The following is a 19657-nucleotide window of genomic DNA, read 5'->3' on the forward strand; positions in this document are numbered from 1 at the left end:
CTGGACTTGAGGAGGCAGCAGCACTGTATTAGCCAACCAGTTCTCTATAATTCACTAGCTAGTGCTCTGTGGGCCCACTAGTGGTCCATGGGCCACACATTTGGAAAACTCAGTTTAACATAATTTACTAAGATCTGATCCAATGCCCACTGCAGTCAATGAAAATACTTTTGGAAATAATTATTTGAAAGCATGTGTGCAAAGAGCCTGACTCAATACACATACTACAGGTTTAACAAGGATTTCCAATCATGAGGGACAATCAATTTTTCTGGGTTGTTACAGGCTGAAATCTTTCACTTATGATTTAAATTAACATTTTGTACTCTAAAATAATTTAACAGTGACTCTCAAAGAGCATTATAAGCATTAATTAACTGGCTCTCATAGAGAGGGAGGAAAGCATCATTACCCACAATTTAAGGATAATGGAAACTGAAACACAGAGCAGCTATGTGATTAACCCAAGGTTACACAGCAAATCGGGGCAGAGCTAGGAGGAGAACTCAGGAGTCCCGACTCAAAGTTTCTTCCATCTTAACTACTAGGTAGCATGAAAAGTGTCTGCAGTTTCACCATTTAATGCAGTTGGTATTTGTGTACTCCTTTGGGTTATGGATTTGATTGTAAAGAGTTAATCTTAATGTATGGGATACTACAGTGAAAATTATCAACACTTTAGAAACTTCCTTTATTATTAGATTTCATTAAAACTGTGTTTTTTTTAAACTTTGACAAAACCTCCTTATGGGGTGATTACTTCAAATAAAATGCTTACAAAAACATATGAATGGCCTATTTACAAAGTTTATTGGCATATTTTACTACTGTGTATGGAAATATGCAGAAAAACATTTCACATACAGAAAAAGTAATATTCCTGAAGAAAATCCTATGGACTGAATACAGATCAACCCCTTTAAGCAGTTCTATAGTATGTGTCGTGCCCAATAAACTGCCTCACTGAGTATCATTGTATATCAGCACTTGTGCTTGGTCTCTGAGAAATGAAAGATGATATCTAGAAAAAATTATAGCCCCTGACATTGGAGATTTGTAGATTTCCACTCTCCCTGGAAGGAAACCAAGAACATTTCTGTATATTAAAATCTTGCAGCAGGGTTCAATCCCTTACACTCTGCAGAACAAGCTCACATTATCTTCACAAAATCAAAGGACAGCTTCTTACCTGGAGAATGCACTATGTACTGATAGCATTCTGAGCCAGACTATAAAGCACATTATCAAGCCAGGCAGTTAGACAAACCGGATGACTACTTATCAGCAACCAAATATGAAGCTGTCATTCTGACCTCCAAACACGGACTGATTTAATAAAGTTTAACCCTTCTTCGGGCAGATCTACCTTCATTAGTAATGTCTTTTCCATAAGAAGTTCAGCAAGGGGTTCAAAGGGTGCAGGTGACAAAAGCCCATAGGTATGTATAAAAAACGTGGACCTTAACCGAGGACTAGGTGTGTGTGAGTGTGAGTGAGAGAAAGAGAGAGAATGAAAAGTTACAGTTGGGTCATAGGAGCAACAAGAGGAAAACAGTGGAGTAATCTGCTCAACATCTTAGATGTCTATAAACTAATGCAAGGTTATTGGGAATAAACAGGAAAACTGGAAGTATTAATACATAAACTAAATTATGACTTAATTGGCATCACAGAGACTTGGCAGGATAAATCTTATGACTGGAATATTAGTATAGAGGGTTATAGATTCTTCAGGAAAAACAGGTAGGATAAAAAGAAAGGAAGTGTTGCATTATGCATCATGAATATATACACTTGTTCTGCGGTCCAGGAGAAAGTGAGAGGCAGAGCAGCTGAAAGTCTCTGGTGAAGGAAAAACTGGGGTAACATCATGGTAGGGGTTCACTATAGACCACCAAATTAGGGGGAGCAGGTGGATGAGGCACTTCTATATTAAATAAGAGAATTATCCAAAACATAAGACCTGGTAGTAATGGGGGTCTTTAACTATCCAGACATCTGCTGGAAAAGTAATACAGCAAAACACACTATATCCAAATAAGTTCTTGGAATGTATTGGTGACATCTTGTTTCAGAAGATGGGGAGAGTAACTAGGGAGGCTGCCATTTTAGACTTGATTCTGACTAACAGGGAAGACATAGTTGTGACTCTGTAGGATGAAGAAAATTTGGGTGAAAATGATAATAAAATAGTAAACGTAATGGTTCCAAGAAAAGGGAGGCGTGAGCAGAGCAGAAAAAGGACAATGGACTTGAAAAAAAGCAGAATTCAGCAAACTCAGAGAACTGGTAAGTTAGATGCCCTGGGAAGAAAATCTAAAGAAAAAAGGAGTTCAGGAGAGTTGGCAGTTACTTAGGCAGAGAATATTAATGGCACAAAAGCAACCAGTCCTGATGTTAAGGAAAGATAGGAAGAGAAGTAAGAGGCCAATATGGCTCCTTGAGGAATTCTTTACTGACCTGAAAATCAAAAAGGAATCCTACTAAAAGTGGAGACATGGAGAAAAAGCTAAGAAGGAGTACAAAAGAATAGCACAAGCATATAAGGTCAAAATCGGAAAGGTTAAGGCAGCCAGCAAAAGAAATAAAAGGCAATAAGAAGAAGTACTATAAATACATTAGGAGCAAGAGAAAGATGAAAGAAACTTTAGGTCCACTGCTTAGCAGGGAAAGAGAGCTAATAATGGATAACATCAGGAAGGCTGAGGTGTTTAACATCTATTTTATTTCACTCTTCATTAAAAAGGTTAACTGTGACCAGATACTTAACACAATTAATATTAATATCTAGGGTCAAGGAACACAACCCAGAACAGGAACAGAAAAGATTAAAGAATATTTATATAAGTTAGAAGTGTTTAAGTCAACAGGACCTGATGAAATTCATCCTCGGGTATTTAAGAAACTAGCTGAAGCAATCGCAGAATGGTTAGCAATGAACGTCAAGAACTCATGAAGGATGGGGGTGGTCCCAGAGGACTAGAGAAAAAGTGGTTACTAATCTTTCGTAAGTGTTGTTTTTCGAGATGTGTTGCACATGTACATTCCACTCTTGGTGTGTGTATGCCCCATTCACAGTCGCCGGAAATTTTCCCCTCAGTGGTACCCACTGGGGGCTTGAGCGTCCTCTGCTGCAGCGTGCTGCTGGCATTGGTATAAAGGGCCCAGCTGACCCTAAAGTCCCTCAGTTCCTTCTTTCCAGAAACTCCAGTGTAAAGGGGTACAAGGGTAGCTCATGGAATGGACACGAGCAACACATCTCGAAGAACAACAGTTAAGAAAGATTAGTCACTGTTTTTCTTCTTTGAATGATTGCACATGTGTATTCCACCCTTGGTGACTCCCAAGCACTAGTATAAGCAGAGGGATCAGAGTTCCTGTACAAACAGACTGTAGAACAGTTTGATCAAATTTGGCATCATCTCTAGAATAATGGGTGACGGCATACTGGGAGAAGAAAATATGCACTGATAACCAGGTTGCTGCTTTTCAAATATCCTAGATAGGAATCTGAGCTAGGAACATTGTTGAGGATGCTTATGATCTTGTGGAGTGAGCAGTCAATTTGACTTGTGGTGAAATGCCTGCCAAATCATAACAAGCGCAGATGCAGTAAGTTATCTAAGACAAAATTCTTTGTGAGAAGATTAGAAGATCCTTCATTCTGTATGCTATTGCAATGAACAGTTGGATGGATTGTGGAAATGGTTTGGTCCTGTCTAAGTATAATGCTAGTGCTCATCTAACGCCCAGCGTGTGTAGCCATTGCTTGTCCCTCTTTGCGCGTGGTTTCGGGTGGAAAACAGAAAAGTAAATTAATTGATTGTTATGAAAATTTGTAATCACTTGAGAGAAAACTTGGATGAAGGTGTAAGTAAACCTTATCTTTAAAGAAGACTGTACACAGTGATTCAGATGTGAGGGCACACAGTTCAGTGACCCTTGTGGAAGACATTATGGCAATTAGGAAAATCACTTTCCAGGAAATGTATAGTAAGGAGCACATTGCTAAAGGCTCAAATGGTTGTCCCATCAGTTTAAACAAGACCAAGTTCACATCCCAAAGGGAAACAGGCTCGCTTAATTGAGGATAAAACCTTTCCAGGACTTTAAGGTATCTGATTGTCATGTCATTAGAAAAAACAGAACAGTTATCCACACAACAGTGGAAAGCTGATATTGCTGCCAGGGGAACCTTGATAGAGGAAATTGCTAAGCCTTGCTGTTTCAGGTGCAGCACATAGTTAAGTAGGTGTTGGATGGATGAATGCATTGGTGAGACTCCGGTTTGACAGACCCAGACAGAGAACCGCTTCTATTTTGACATGTAGGAGGCCCAGGTGGAGGGCTTTCTGCTACTTAATAACACTTGGCAAACTTGCTCCAAGCAAGCCTGTTTTCTGGGATTTAGCTGTGGAGTTTCCAGGCCATTAGATAAAAGGACTGCAGGTTCGGGTGGAGCAGCCAACCGTGGATTTGGGAGATGAGAGCCAGGTGCAATGGTATTGAAATTGGAGATGTCACTAAGTAGTCCAGTATCGTGGAGAACCAGTGTTGGCAGGGTCATGCTGGGGCTATTAATATAACCTGGGTGTGATCCCGCTTGATTTTCAGTAGCACTCGGTGTCTGACTGGAATTGGTGGGATTCTGTCCAGGGTAGCAGGAAGGCAACAATGATTGAGCCCAGACTGTGGCCGTGCAGAGAGCAGAACTGGTGACATTTTCTGTTGAACTTGTTTGGAAATAGGTTTATTTGAGGAATTCCCCCTCCTTCCCCCGCTGGAAAATGCATCTGGCTACATCCGGACAAAGAGACCACTTGTGGTGACTTGAAAATGACCTGCTCAGGCAGTCTGATAGCTTTTTCTGCACCCCTGAAAGATAAGAGGCCTTGATGTTGATTGAATGGGCTAGCAAAAGTCCCATAGGTGAACCACTTCCTGACAAAGGAGCGATGAGTGAGCTCTTCCATGTCTGTTGAGATAAAACATAGCTGCAGTGTTTTTTGTAAGAACAAACAGGTTTCTCCCTCTGACATGAGGTAGAAAAGACTCACAGGCAAGATGAATCACACGTAGCTCTTGGACACTGATATGAAGAGAGAGCTCCCTTAAGGACCAAAGACCCAGAATTCAGAGGGGTCCCAGGTGAGCCCCAATCCTAAAGCGATGTGTCTGAGACCAGACTAATTTATGGTTGAGGGCAGATGAAGGGAATGCTCACAGAATCATTGAGAGGATCTAACCACCAATTCAGTGAATCCAGAACTTAAGAAGGTACCGTGAGCACAGTGTCCAGATGAAGACGGCTTGCTAGTACACTGCGGGATCTGAGGTGCAGTCTCACATGTTGTATTACATATGGACATGAAGAAATGTGCCCTAGGAACCTCATATGGTTTTGGGCTGTTGTGATTGGATGAAACTTGAGGTGTGTCACTAACGATCAGACAAATTGGAACCTTGACTCTGGGAGAAACGCTGTGACCTGGGTAGAGTCCAACACTGCCCCTATAAACTCTATCCTCTGTAACAGGCAAAGGGTAGACTTGTCTGCATGGATCAATAGGCCTTAGGATCTTGAATGTTGAGTAAAATGAGTACAACACTGGATATAACTTGGACCAGCCCATGATTAGCCAGTTGTCCAGATAAGGGTAGACCTGCGCTGCTAGTCTCCTCAGGAATGCTGTTACACAGCCATGCATTATGTGAACACCTGAGATGCTGCAGAGAGGCCAAACAGAAGCACCCTGATCTGGTAATGTGAATGCTTCACTACAAGCCTGAGGAACTTTTTGTGTCCTTCATATATTGACACATGAAAGTAAGCGTCTCTAAAATCAAGGTTGACATACCCTGGATCCAGAGAGGGAATGATGCAAAACTTTATCTTTTTCAGATAGTTGTTGAGCTGACACAGGTCTAGGATACGTCTGAGACCTCCCTTTGCTTCTGGGATTAGGAAATACTGGGAGCAGAAACTCTTCCCTCTTAAATTCTGGTAAACCACCTCTATGGCTCTCACCTGAAGGAGAGATTGAATGTCTGGAACCAGAAGTTCTTCATGAGAGGGGGTCCTGAAGAGGGACAGGGAGGGAGGGTGGGAATAAAGTGTAGGAATAAACCAGATAATGTATCCCACTTCTACAGTGCTCAGCACCCAAAGGTCTGTGGTGATACAGGACCAAGCACTGAGGAAATGGAAAAGGCAGTTTGCAAATAGAGGAAAATGGGGTTTGGCAACCTGGGAACTGGTATGACATCCTCAAGCATCCCATCAAAATGCCAGCTTAGAACTCCCTAGATGTCTAGGTGGAACAGGCATTGATACAGAGGTAGAAGAAGGATGAAGCCTACGCCAATCACCTCTACTCAGTTTCCTCTGCAGGTCCTGTTGGACAACTGGAGCAGAATACCAGAGGGATTACGGAGGCCTGAAGTGATTCCTGGAAGGGGCTGGGGTGTGCAACCCAAGGGACTTCAAGGTTTCCCTTGAGTTCTTTAACCCACAGAGCTTAGGGTCAGTCTGCTCCAAAAAGGAGGAGGATCCCTCAAAGGGCAGATCCTGCACAGTCTGTTGGACCTCCTGCGAGAGCCCTGAGAACTGTAACCAGAACTCCTATGAATGGCCACAGACATGGCAGCCAAGTCAGCCACATCCAGGGCAGCTTGCATCGAGGCCCTCGCCACCGAGATTCCCTCACTCACTAGTGAGGAGAACTCCTGCCTACCATCTGCTGACAGCATTTCTTTAAATTTTAGCACAGAGTCCCATATGTTAAAGTCATACCTGCCCCAAAGTGCATGCTGGTTTGCAATCCTGAGTTGCAACCCCTCAGGTAGAATAAATTTTCCTATCAAACTGGTTTAGCTTTTTTGAGTCTTTTGATTTTGGGGTTGTGACTTGATGCCCCTGCCTTTTCCTATCATTAGTGCCCAAAACTGCCAGGAACCCCAGGGGGCAGGATGGGAGTAAAAGAACTAATAACCTTGATCAGGTGCACAATACTTGCGTTTGGCCCAAACTTAAGGCAACCATCTTTAACTGTTCTTGGTGTGCCTTATCGTCATCTGGAGGAGGCGATATGACCCCTTCTGAGACTACCTCATCAAGGGAAGAGGAAGAGGAGGCCAGAACTGGCTGAAGATGCTCTTCTTTCATTTCTTGATCTGCCAGGTCCTGATGAGCCAGCTCCTGATGTCCGATATGAGGTTGGTACCAGAATCAGGAACAGATGCTGTCTGGTGAGTAAGAGCTGCACGCCTCTCCAGGGCAATCAAATAGAAGAGCCTGGAATCAGATCTGGAAACAGGGGGAAAGAGGCATTTCCAAAAGGCTATGGGACAGGTACCAGTGACCTCCTGGCCAACCACTCTATGGCATTTCTGTGACAGGATCTGTGGAAGGGTGGAAACATCTGGAGGTGGGTTAGCAAGGGCAGCTCTGAGCATGGGAAATGTAGAACCCAACCTCCTGTTCAGAAGAAGATGACTCTCCTATTCACCAAGGAGGCACAATTCCATATGATGCCTATGTGGAGAAGCCTGCAGAGAAGTAAGCATCATGGGTTTTCCCTTTGACAGTACCAAAGAGTGAGCTATCCGGAGTACATGAGACTGGCAAGGTACTGAGAGCTGTAGCAATCTTGTTGGTTCTCCCATGCCCTCCAGCACCAAGAGCATCAACACTAAGGTCAGGATGTCCCTAGCAGCTGCAAATACCTATGGCATAGTTGGTACTGAGATCAGGTTGGTACGGTGCAGTACCACAGATGTGGAAGGTGCTTCTTCTGGCTACTCAGTCAATGGTACTTTCCTACAAGTTGGGGTCAATGGTGCTTTCTTCTGCAATACTGAAGCAGTGGTGCGATTAGACTTAGACTACTCTTAACCCCGTAACTAGCAGTCTTTGGTGCCGGGATCTCCCCCTTTCTGCACTCTGCTTCTTATGCCTCTTCTTGGGCACTGCGGATGGTGAACAGTGACAGGACTCAGGCATGGTAGGAGACACAGTCCTTACTGAGGCCGAGACACCCAGTGCTGAGTCTGATCGACCTCAGATAGAGGTCCGAGGAACGCTCTAAGAGTAGAAACTTTAGCCTGGCTTCACAATCTTTCCTCATGAGGGGCTTAAAGTCTCTGAAAATTTGACAATGATCTCTGATCTGAGCTTTCCTGAGGCATTTAAAGCAACTTGAGCACAGATAGCTCACAGCCATAGCCTTACTGCAGGAAATGTAGGGCTTGAAGCCCGATGACAGAGGCATCCCTTGGCACTCGGAACCAAGTGAAACCATCAGATGAAGTAAAAACCTAGCTAACTAAACACTAATAAACTTACTTACACTAAATTATTCAAAATAAATTACAAGTGAATACAGTCCACTGAGAACAAGGAGTACTTGTGGCACCTTCAAGACTAACACATTTATTTGAGCATAAGTTTTCGTGGGCTAAACCCACTTCATCGGACGCATGTAGTGGAAAATACAGTAGGAAGTTATATATAAGAAAGTATAATATATAATATATACTATTATAATATATACACACACAGAGGGAACATGAAAAAATGGGTGTTGCCATACACACTCTAAAGAGAGTGATCAATTAAAGTGAGCTATTATCAGCAGGAGAAAAAAAACCTTTTGTAGTGATAATCAGGATGGCCCATTTCCAGCAGTTGACAAGAAGGTGAGAGTAGCAGTGGGGGGGGGGGGGGGGGGAGAAATAAGCATGGGGAAATAGTTTTACTTTGTGTAATGACCCATCCACTCCCAGTTTTTATTCAAGCCTAAGTTAATTGTATCCAGTCTGCAAATTAATTCCACTTCAGCAGTCTTCCGTTGGAGTGTTTTTTAAGTTTTTTTGTTGTAATATTGTGACTTTTAGGTCTGTAATCGAGTGACCAGGGAGATTGAAGTGTTCTCTGACTGGTGTTCTCCCCGCCCCTCATAATAGCTCACCTTAATTGATCACTCTCATTATAGTGTGTATGGTAACACCCATTTTTTCATGTTCTCTGTGTGTATATATATATCTTCCTACTGTATTTTCCACTGCATGCATCCAATGAAGTGGGTTTTAGCCCACGAAAGCTTATGCTCAAATAAATTTGTTAGTCTCTAAGGTGCCACAAGTACTCCTTGTTCTTTTTGCTGATTCAGACTAACACAAGCTACCACTCTGAAACCAGTCCACTGACAGTACTTGCAGAAGCAACGAGAGCAGTCCCAGTGACCATCAGATACAGTAAGAAGGAACTGAGGGGACTCGAGTTGGCTGGGCACTTTATACTGATCCCAGCAGCAGCAGAGGGCACTCAAGCCACCCCGATGGGTATCACTAAGGGAAAAATTTCTGGCGACTGTGCATGGGGGCGCGCACTCCAAGAGTAGAATGCACATGTGCAATCACTCGAAGGAGGGCAACCACAGTATCTACCTTTTAAAAGGGTCACAAAGAGGACCCATGGAATTATAGACCAGTCAGCCTAACTTCAATACCTGGAAAGATACCGGATCAAATTATTAACCATCAGTCTACATAACCACCTAGACGATAAGAGGATAAGTAATAGCCAACATGGATTTGTCAAGAACAACTCTTGCCATACCAAACTAATTTTCTTCTTTAATAGGGTATTGGCCTAGTGGATGGGGGGAAGCCGTATAGATGATATCTTGATTTTAGTAAGGTTTTTGACATAGTCCCAATTGATGTTCTCCTCAACAAACTAGGGAAATGTGGTCTAGATGAAATTACTATATGATGGATACATAACTGGTTGAAAATGGGCTTAACTTGAAGCAAGGGAGGTTTAGGGTAGGTATTACAAAAAACTTTCTAACTGTACGGATAGTTAAGCACTGGAATAGGCTTCCAAGAGAGGCTGTGGAATCCCTGTCATTGATGGATCTTAAGAACAGGTTAGACTAGGAATACTTGGTCTTGCCTCAGTATCGGGGACTGGACTAGATGACCTCTTGAGGTCCCTTCCAGCTGTACATTTATATGATTCTATATAATGTCTTCTAGTGCCACTGTCTTCAAACATTTTTTATTACATGCAAGGTAAAACACTACTTTTCTCAGATTATGCTGGGCCACATATTTGGCTTTCAAGGTCTCAACACAAGCATATTCATTTTTCCCATTAAAAATATTAGCTGATTATCTCACATTATTTTAAAATACTAAAATGGATCTATATTTTAAGAACAGAAAACTAGCAATACACTACTCCAGAATAAGGAATACAAATTTGTATAGAATTTTATGATGATGTGCAACGTTTAAGGGAAATAGAGTTGGGGGACAAACTTTGAATACAAAAGTTTTATTTTGCAGAGTCTATGTATGTAAACTAGATACTATAGATGAGTACTGTTTAAAGTACCCTTATAAATCTATTATGGTAACCTTTTCAATCCTATTTTTTTTTAAATGCAGCAATGGGGTAAGGAACAGGAAATATGAGATAGCTGGGACAAAGGGTCATCGGAAGGTGCTGGAGGCAAATGTGTGTCACTGAGCAATAAAAGGCGGAGGAACATCAAAACAGGGTGGGGGGTGGGGGAAACTATTAAGGGGGCTAGGTTAGTAGCGAACTGAAGGACAAGGGAAGAGACACAGAAGAGGCTAGAGAACCATAAGGGGATTTGGGCAAGAGCAGTAGCCTATATGAGAGAAGCAGACAGGAGTAAAGAATGTAAATAAGTAGCTGAGGAGGAAGGTAAGAACCTGGAAGAAAGAGGCAGGTGGGAGCCCAAACTGAAGGGAAACGTAACTGGGAATACTTCTGGCAGTGGTAGCTGTAGTAGTTGCCCACCAAAGGTCTTGGGTTTGGGGAGAAAGGAAGGAAGCAGGGAATCTTGGGCAAGGGTCGTATCACTGGCTAGAGGAAGTGGTATGCTAGCTAGTTGATGAAAGGAAAGGAAGGGGTAAGGCAGGCAGGGTGGAGGAGCTTTGAGTTCCCTTCCCTGGTCATTTTTGTAACATCAAAAGACTGCCTGGTTCCAGAAGCATTCCAAACCCTTTGATGTGAGAGCAGTTCTGGCATGACACTACAGTAGCACACCAAAAAGGGAGGGGACTATAAACTCTTAGATTAAAGAGTTCCTAAATGCTCAAAGACACATAGAACGACAGCCAAGAAACAGGCATGAGAGTGAATTGCTTAGTACTATATGACACCCCAAGATTTAAAAATATTGCCGGCCCCTCTAAATTTCAGGGGTCGGAGATGGTCACAAGACCCTTCTCTGATGCACTGTGATCCTTGTCTCCCTTTCAGTGTAACTGCTGGAAGGGGAGATTGAACAGAGAATTGACTCTACTCTAGTCCTCCTAATGGAGAAGAAGAGTAGAGCATCTCTTCAGTTTCTGAGTCTGTTCAAGGCCTCAGGGAGAAATTTGCCTTACTGATGCTTAAAGCCTTAACTTTCATGCACATGCAATATGATTTAAAACAAAACACAAAAAACACTAATACTGAAAAATATATAAAACCATTTCATAACATTCAGGACAGTCAATGATACTGGCATAAATCTACAGAGTTATTCTAGATTTACACTACTGTAAAGAGAGAAGAAACCGTTCCTAGGAGTCTGAACCTATCTAACAAGAGCCAAGAATTCAGAGTAACTTTTTCCTCAACTTCCGTGTTTTCTGTTGATGAGCATGAGAACAGCAGGCTATAATAGACATCAAAGGAGATGTAACACATTGGCCCAATGGGGTAAACTAATGAAGAGTTAATCTCAAATAGAATTTTCTGGTCTTTCATTTAAGTCAGACTGATCGTGTTAAGGTAACATAGGGCCAAATCCTATAGCTTTTTAATGATAGTTTTGCTTAAGAAAGGACTAAATTGTTTGACATACACTATTTTGTATGCAACAGTATATTTTAGCATGCAGATTTTTTATGAATGAACAAAATATAATGGCTGATGCTCGGAAATTTATTATTTGGCACATTTACTGCTTGTTTTTTAAATCACATTTGAAAGATTTTTTTTTTAAATTAGGGACAGTGAATAATCAAGAGATTTGTCTCAAATGGCACCCAGCACAGAAGAAAAGATCTCTAGCAGGCATGCAGGTAGAGGATGTGTTTATCTGGTTATTTTTCTTAGAAGGAGGAGGAAGTGCCATGGCAAACACAAGTGTGGCTATTGATTAACATGATTGTCCCGCATAGCAGAGAAAAAGGTATTTTTAATTTATTCTTACAATCAACAAGGTATATGGAAACTGTTACCATGGGTTTACCTGGAATAAACTGACACATTAGTCAATTTGTTATTGGATCTTTTTGATTAGAGAATATTGCTATCAAATATTTGTGCAGATGGAATTTTTGGAGAATTTAGTTGCAAAGCTCTACCAACTCTCTACTGCAGTGGTTCTCAACCAACTAATCGTTGTGGGCCGCACATGTGGCCACAATGTGCTACCTGGGCTGCAGGTTGAGAACCGCAGCACTCCCCCAAACCCCTCCAACCTGCTATGTCCAGCACCCCCAGCCCAGAGACTCCTCCACAGAGTGGGGCCAGGAGCGGAGCCCTGGTGGTGGGGTTGGGCAGCAGGGAACCTTTACCCCGTTGTATGGGGCCAGGCGTCAGCCCTGACCCAACCTTGCCACCAACCCTGACCCAGCCCCTTGCTGTGCAGGGCTGTGCAGCAGCCCTGACCCTGGATGCTGATGTGCGGGGCTGGGTGGCCTGGACCTCTCCGCGTGGCAGCCCCTGGCAGTCCTGGACCCCACCACACTTTAGCACACAGCTGGGCTGCAGCTGTGCGGCCCGTGAACCACTGTTCTACTGAACAAAATGTGTTTTTTTAAAGGCTTATAACTTGGCCAAATTTGGGCAGATTTTCATGGGGATTTTCATGGGGTGCCCTGTGGCTGGGATCTGGGGTGGGGGTTGGGCTTGATGTGGCTGAGGTCTAGGGGGTAGGAGGTGCAGGTGTCCGGGCTGGAGGGTGCCTCGTGGCTGGGCTCCAGGGGAAGGGGGCATGGATGTCTCCCCCCCTACCCCCCGGTTAGGCTCAGGGGCGGGGGAGGGGGGGCAGAAAAACAGGAACTAGGTTGTCGTAGAGGTTTCTTTAACTCTCTACTTTTGGGGACTTTTTGTGTCTCTGTATTGCTACAGACATAGCTGTTGAGAGGTATTTTGAAATAAATCACCAAAATGATTGACACTGGCATGATTATATAGTGTTATTTTGACAAATGAAATATGAAGAATTTTGCAGAATTTTAAAATATTGCCTGCAGAATTCTTATTTTTTTTGTGCAGAATTTCCCCAGAAGTATTAATTGTAGTTTACTTGTTCACTTCATCCGTCCAAGTGCGAAATTGCTGGTAAAGAGATACTAATATATACTTTACATTAAACTTAAGCAAATTAAACAAATTCAATAAATGGCAGTGTTTGTCTAATTAGTATTTATAGAGCTTTGACCTTTAAAATATGCTAGACTTTACCGACATATGTCCATTAAATGACCTCATGCCAACTCACTGCTAGTTGATAATTTCACCTATTCTTTGGTTCATTTTTGTCAACTGGCAAACAAAAACCTCTTGGAAATTGGGTTAGTGTTTGGAAAATTGCTTTCACACATCCTGGACCTTTTCCCTTTTGAGACTATATGAAAATCTGTTTAAGAACTAGAATTGGGTTTGAAAAGGAACAAGAGAAACTTACTGTTTCTAAGGCCATGATACGCTCCTGCAAATAAAGGAGAATACATAATTAGAAAAAACAAGTTGACCATGATGAAAGGGCTTCATTTTGTCTTTGCTGTATTAGCACATACAACATTTTGTACAAAAACTTATTATATAGGAACACAAGAATTGCCATACTTGATCAGGCCAGTGGCCCATTTAGTTCAGGATCCCATCTTTAGCAGTTGCTTTTGTGAAGGTGGAAGAAAACAGTTATGAAAGAACTTGCAAAAAAGAAAGGTTTCTTCTTAACCCCCATTAGAGGCTGGCTTCTGCCCTGAAGCAGGAGAGATGATAGAAATTTTTTGAAGTATTTATTATCATGACTTTGAATATTTTTTTAACTATGTAAATGTCCAATCCTTTTTTGAATCCTGATAAATTCTTGGCCTCCATGGCAATGAGTTCCATTGTCTGAGTGTTACATTAAATATTTCCTTTTTGCCATCTTTTAATTTTATTGGATGCCTTCTTGTTCTTGTCCTTGCATCATATGAAATTGTAAAAAGAAGTTCCTATCTACATTATCTGTACCATTCATTATTTTACATTATATATATATTTATTGTGCACTTTCTTATTCCTCTCTTCTCTAAGATGAATTGTTTCAATCATTCAAAACTCTTCATGTGAGAGTTTCTCCATGCACCAACCCATTTTTATAGCCTCAAGCACCCCACTGCATTTCTGTTAATGTCCTTCTTGGGATGGGGTTATCAGAACACAAATTCCAAGTGAGTGTGTACTCCTGATTTCATATGGTGTTGTTATATTTTCAGTACTCTCTACCGTATTTCTTACGCATCCTGACATTTTGTCTGCTTTTTTGACCATTGCTGCATGTAGACATCATTCTCTGTCAAATGAAGCTGCTGGTAAAAAACAAACACACACGCACACACAGAGAAAAAATATTTTCATCATTGGCCTCTGAACTAGCCAGGGCTGGTTTTCAAAAAGAGAAAAGAAATCTCAACTTTTGTTAAAAATTATTCTTCCTCCTGCATTTCCAACTAAAGTGCCCCCTTGTTCTACAGATAATGTGCATGGGTCCATCTTTCAGATGAGTAACTGAAAAACTGGTGGTTTAAGTGACTTGACAAAAGTTATATAGGACATACGTGGCACAGCTACGAACAGAAACCTGATAACTGAGGTAGTAGACCACATTGCCTCTGATACATTAAGAAAAAAACCCTAGCTGTTATATAGTGCTTTTTATTTGTAGATCTCAAAGCTCCTTATGAAGAAGGTCAGTGTCATTATCCCATTTTACAGATGGGGAAGCTGAGGCCCAGGGAGGGGAAGTGACTTGCCCAAAGACACTTGTTGCCAGTGTCAGAGTGGGGAATGGAACCTGAGCCTCCTGAGTTTAAGTCCAGTGCCTTCTTGTTTAAGCACACTGCCTCCGAAGTTCACTCAAATCTTTATACTTAGGTAGGGTAACTGTAAAATGGGGGTAATACTCACCTTTGTAAAGTGCTTTGAGATCTACAGAGAAAAAAGTGTTAGGTACGCACAAAGCTTTATCACCACTACATAATTACCATATTTTTAAGATGGATAAGTAAGACACGATGAGGTTCAGTGGCTGGTACAGGCACTGTGACCTAGTAGTCTGGGCACTAGCTGTGAAACCAAAAGACACAGCTTCTAGTGTAGTGTTTGACACCATTTGCTGTGTTTTTCTTTTAGCACATCTTAGCACATTCAGAGTAAGACAGTAGGCCTGCTGCACTTGCATGCACGGCTAATTTCACTATTTCAGGAATGTGCATCTTTTCAGGTATGCATTGTATAAGGCAGATTTGCACAAGAGACACTCTAATTTTGATCAACAAAAACAGTTAAGAACTTTACCTGAAAATCCTGTCTAGTGATAAATAAGTCAACTGAAATTTTCCCACTTAAGAGTATCCTTACGAAAATAATGTTTGGATAGTGCAAAAACAAAACATAAAATATAAAATATAAAAGAAGCCAAAAAGTGGAAGATTTTCCACTGAATGCATCCGATGAAGTGAGCTGTAGCTGACGAAAGCTTATGCTCAAATAAATTTGTTAGTCTCTAAGGTGCCACAAGTACTTCTTTTTTAAAAAGAAGCCAACAGTCCATCGATCCATGTTTGTTGTGCTGCGATGGAATACGCATTTCTTTATTACTAAATAATATGTTCTCATTATATGGACTGTGCAATAGTTATGATTACTGTAACTATTTATTTGCTGCTTCAAGTGCTTGGATTTTATAAATGATGTGATAGATAACTACACTGTTCTCACTTAGCAACCTTAACTGGTTTTGACAGAGGTTTGAGTTTTTTGGAATTATAAAATTGTATAAGGTGCCTAGAGGGTTTTTCTGTCTATATTATTGTGTCTCTCATGTACCACCATTTATCTGGGAAAAATCCACACAGCTTCACTTTATCATACTATATAGATCAAACCAGAACACTTTATAAAACAAGACACCCTGAAAATTAGAACCCCCAGGACACCATAAAGATCTACTGGATATGATCTTCTTGCAAAAGAAAAACATTTGTGACACACCTTTGACACTGAACTTTCTAAATTTGTCCCCTGATATTATTTACTATTAGTACACTGATAATATATGCAATGGAATATTTGTTTCCTCATGATTTTCTTTCTGGGACTGACCTCTCCGCTAGTCCAAGACAAACAAGCTGTGCTTCTCATCTAGCAAATACTGGAGCAGTTCAGACTCATCCATGAACGCTCTGGGGCTTGGCTATGCCCTCTTCTGCTCCTGTGCGAGATCAATGTTTCCAAAGTTGTAAGGAAACACTTAATTCTTATAAGTAGATTAAGCATAATTTATAAATTATGCGCTAACTGTACTCTCTTTATACACAGAGACTAAAGAAGCTACACACACACACACACACACACAGAATTTTTTTCAGGTGGAGAAGGAATGGGGAGAGGTCAGTCCAGAAAGGAAGTAATCAAGTAACAAATTTTCTATTTTGGTTCCGTTTTTGTCTTCCAATCTCAAACTGGGAGGTAGGAAGCAGCATGGAAAAATTAGTTCTGAGGAGAAATAAGTAAGGCAGAGGAAAAACTTGCTCCATCCCTAAGATTGGTAGAATTAATTTATTTTGGGACTACTGTTGGAGCACTTTCCTTCTGAAGGATCGGGGGTAGCCGTGTTAGTCTGTATCCACAAAAACAACAAGGAGTCCGGTGGCACCTTAAAGACTAATAGATTTACTTGGGCATAAGCGTTCGCTAGAACTCATTTCATCGGATGCATGGAGTGAAAATTACAGACGCAGGCATTATTATACTGACACATGAAGAGAAGGGAGTTACCTCAGAAGTGGAGAACCAGTGTTGACAGGGCCAATTTGATCAAGGTGGATGTAGTCCACAACAAATCCAGGTTGTGCTGGAAATGGCCCACCTTGATTTTCATACACATTGTAAGGAGCGTGGTCACTTTGGATGGGCTATTACCAGCAGGAGAGTGAGTTTGTGTGTGGGGGGCGGAGGGTGAGAAAACCTGGATTTGTGCTGGAAATAGCCCAACTTGATTATCATACACATTGTAAGGAGAGTGATCACTTTAGATAAGCTATTACCAGCAGGAGAGTGGGGTGGGAGGAGGTATTGTTTCATGGTCTCTGTGTATATGTCTTCTGCAGTTTCCACAGTATGCATCCGATGAAGTGAGCTGTAGCTCATGAAAGCTTATGCCCAAATAAATTGGTTAGTCTCTAAGGTGCCACAAGTACTCCTTTTCTTATTAGTAGATGTGCAGGTGAATGAGCCTCTGATGGTCTGGCTGATGTGGTTAGGTCCACTGATGGTGTCGCTAGAGTGGATATAGGGACAGAATAGGCAACAAGGTTTGCTACAGGGATTGGTTCCTGGGTTAGTGTTTCTGTGGTGTAGTGTGTAGTTGCTGGTGAGTATTTGCTTCAGGTTGGGGGTCTGTCTGTAAGCGAGGTCTGGCCTGCCTCCCAAGGTCTGTGAGAGTAAGAGATCGTTTTCCAGGATAGGTTGTAGATCGTTGTTAATGTGCTAGGGAGGTTTTAGCTGGGGGCTGTACATGATGGCCAGTGGTGTTCTGATATTTTCCTTGTTGGGCCTGTCCTGTAGTAGGTGATTTCTGGCTACCCATCTTGCTCTTTCAATCTGTTTCCTCTCTTCCCCAGGTGGGTATTGTAGTTTCAAGAATGCTTGATAAACATCTTGTAGGTGTTTGTCTCTGTCTGAGGGATTGGAGCAAATTTGGTTGTATCTTAGGGCTTGGCTGTAGACAATGGATCGTGTGATGTGTCCTGCATGGAAGCTGGAGGCATGTAGGTAAGTACAGCGGTCAGTAGTTTTCTGGTATAGGTGGTGTTTATGTGACCATCACTTATTTGCACTGTAGTGTCCAGGAAGTGAATCTCTTGTGTGGACTGGTCCAGGCTGAGGTTGATGGTGGGGTGGAAGTTGTTGAAATCCAGGTGGAATTCTTCAAGGGCCTGCTTCCCATGGGTCCATATGATGAAGATGTCATGAATGTAGTGCAAGTAGAGGAGGGGCGCTAGGGGACGAGAGCTGAGGAAGCGTTGTTCCAAGTCAGCCATAAAAATATTGGCATACAGCGGGGCCATGAGGGTACCCATAGCAGTGCCACTGACTTGAAGGTATAAGTTGTCTCCAAATCTGAAACGGTTGTGGGTGAGGACAAAGTCACAAAGCTCAGCCACCAGGGGTGCCGTGGCCTCATCAGGGATACTGTTTTGTGACAGCTTGTAGTCCATCCTCATGTGGAATATTGGTGTAAAGAGCTTCTACATCCATGGTGGCCAGGATGGTGTTTTCAGGAAGATCACCGATGAAGTGAGCTGTAGCTCACGAAAGCTCATGCTCAAATAAATTGGTTAGTCTCTAAGGTGCCACAAGTACTCCTTTTCTTTTTGCGAATACAGACTAACACGGCTGTTACTCTGAAACAATGCATTGTAGTTTCCTCAGGAAGTCGGTGCTGTCTCAAAGAAAGCTAGGAGTGCTAGTAGCATAGGGTCTGAGGAGAGAGTCCAAATAGCCAGATAATTCTGCTGTAAGAGTGCCGATGCCTGAGATGAGGGGGCGTCCAGGGTTTCCAGGTTTATGGATCTTGGGTAGCAGACAGACTACCTCTGGTCGGGGCTTTGAGGGTGCGTCCATGTGGATGTCTGAAGGATGTTTTCCTCAGAGGAATGAAATTCAAGATGAAGTGCTTTATAAAAGTGTTGGTAGATGAACAGGTGGCCGGATAGTCAGCGATGCCCTCTCTGCCCACAAGGCTGTCACGTGCCACACTGGGTGGGCTCTGGTCCTTTCTGGAATCTGATTATCTGCAGCTGAATGTGCTCAAGTGATGCAGCACTTGATCCTAACTATGTGGTATTTGGATGGTTTCAGGCCCATGAAGTTAAAATTGAAAGAAACAAAGTTTTGGGCTAAAGGAATGAAGAATTTCTCCTCCTCTGAGGTACAAGAGGAAGAGTTAACCTTGGCTATGAATGATTCAGACATATCTTGTCCTTCTGGAAAATGTACTATATAAGAGCTAAGTATTATTAAGAACAGAGATTTCAAAGACTCTCTTTGCCAATGCGACTGTGACCAGAAAAGAGATACAGGGAGCTGGATGTTCTTGGTTTAACCAGATAGATCATGAATAAGGATTCGATACTGTCACAGATACCGTGACTTGAATGGACCTCCATGACATCTGTGGCATCAGCATGCTACAGTGGCGGGGCTGGAGCAGCTGTCAGCCCCCACCCAGTTGCAGCAGCAGGACAGCAGCAGCAGTCACCGCCCGGGAGTGGAGCAGCAGCCCGGGGCTGGGTCAATCCCTAGGGCAGGAACAGCGGCCGAGGCTGGGTCAATTCCTGGGGC

The 19657-nt window shown here is 42.3% G+C and overlaps 1 protein-coding gene across 1 annotated transcript in view; it reads right to left on the reverse strand.

Annotated features, from left to right (window-relative positions):
• CEP128 (centrosomal protein 128) overlaps nt 1-19657 on the reverse strand; it is a 441360-nt gene that overhangs the window by 45597 nt on the left and 376106 nt on the right. Inside the window, exon 20 of the mRNA XM_077819212.1 lies at nt 13725-13748. Coding sequence (XP_077675338.1) covers nt 13725-13748 — 24 coding nt within the window. The remainder of the gene's footprint in view (nt 1-13724; nt 13749-19657) is intronic.

This window comes from Eretmochelys imbricata, chromosome 6 (assembly GCF_965152235.1).
Source record: "Eretmochelys imbricata isolate rEreImb1 chromosome 6, rEreImb1.hap1, whole genome shotgun sequence".
NCBI classification, from domain to species: domain Eukaryota; kingdom Metazoa; phylum Chordata; order Testudines; family Cheloniidae; genus Eretmochelys; species Eretmochelys imbricata.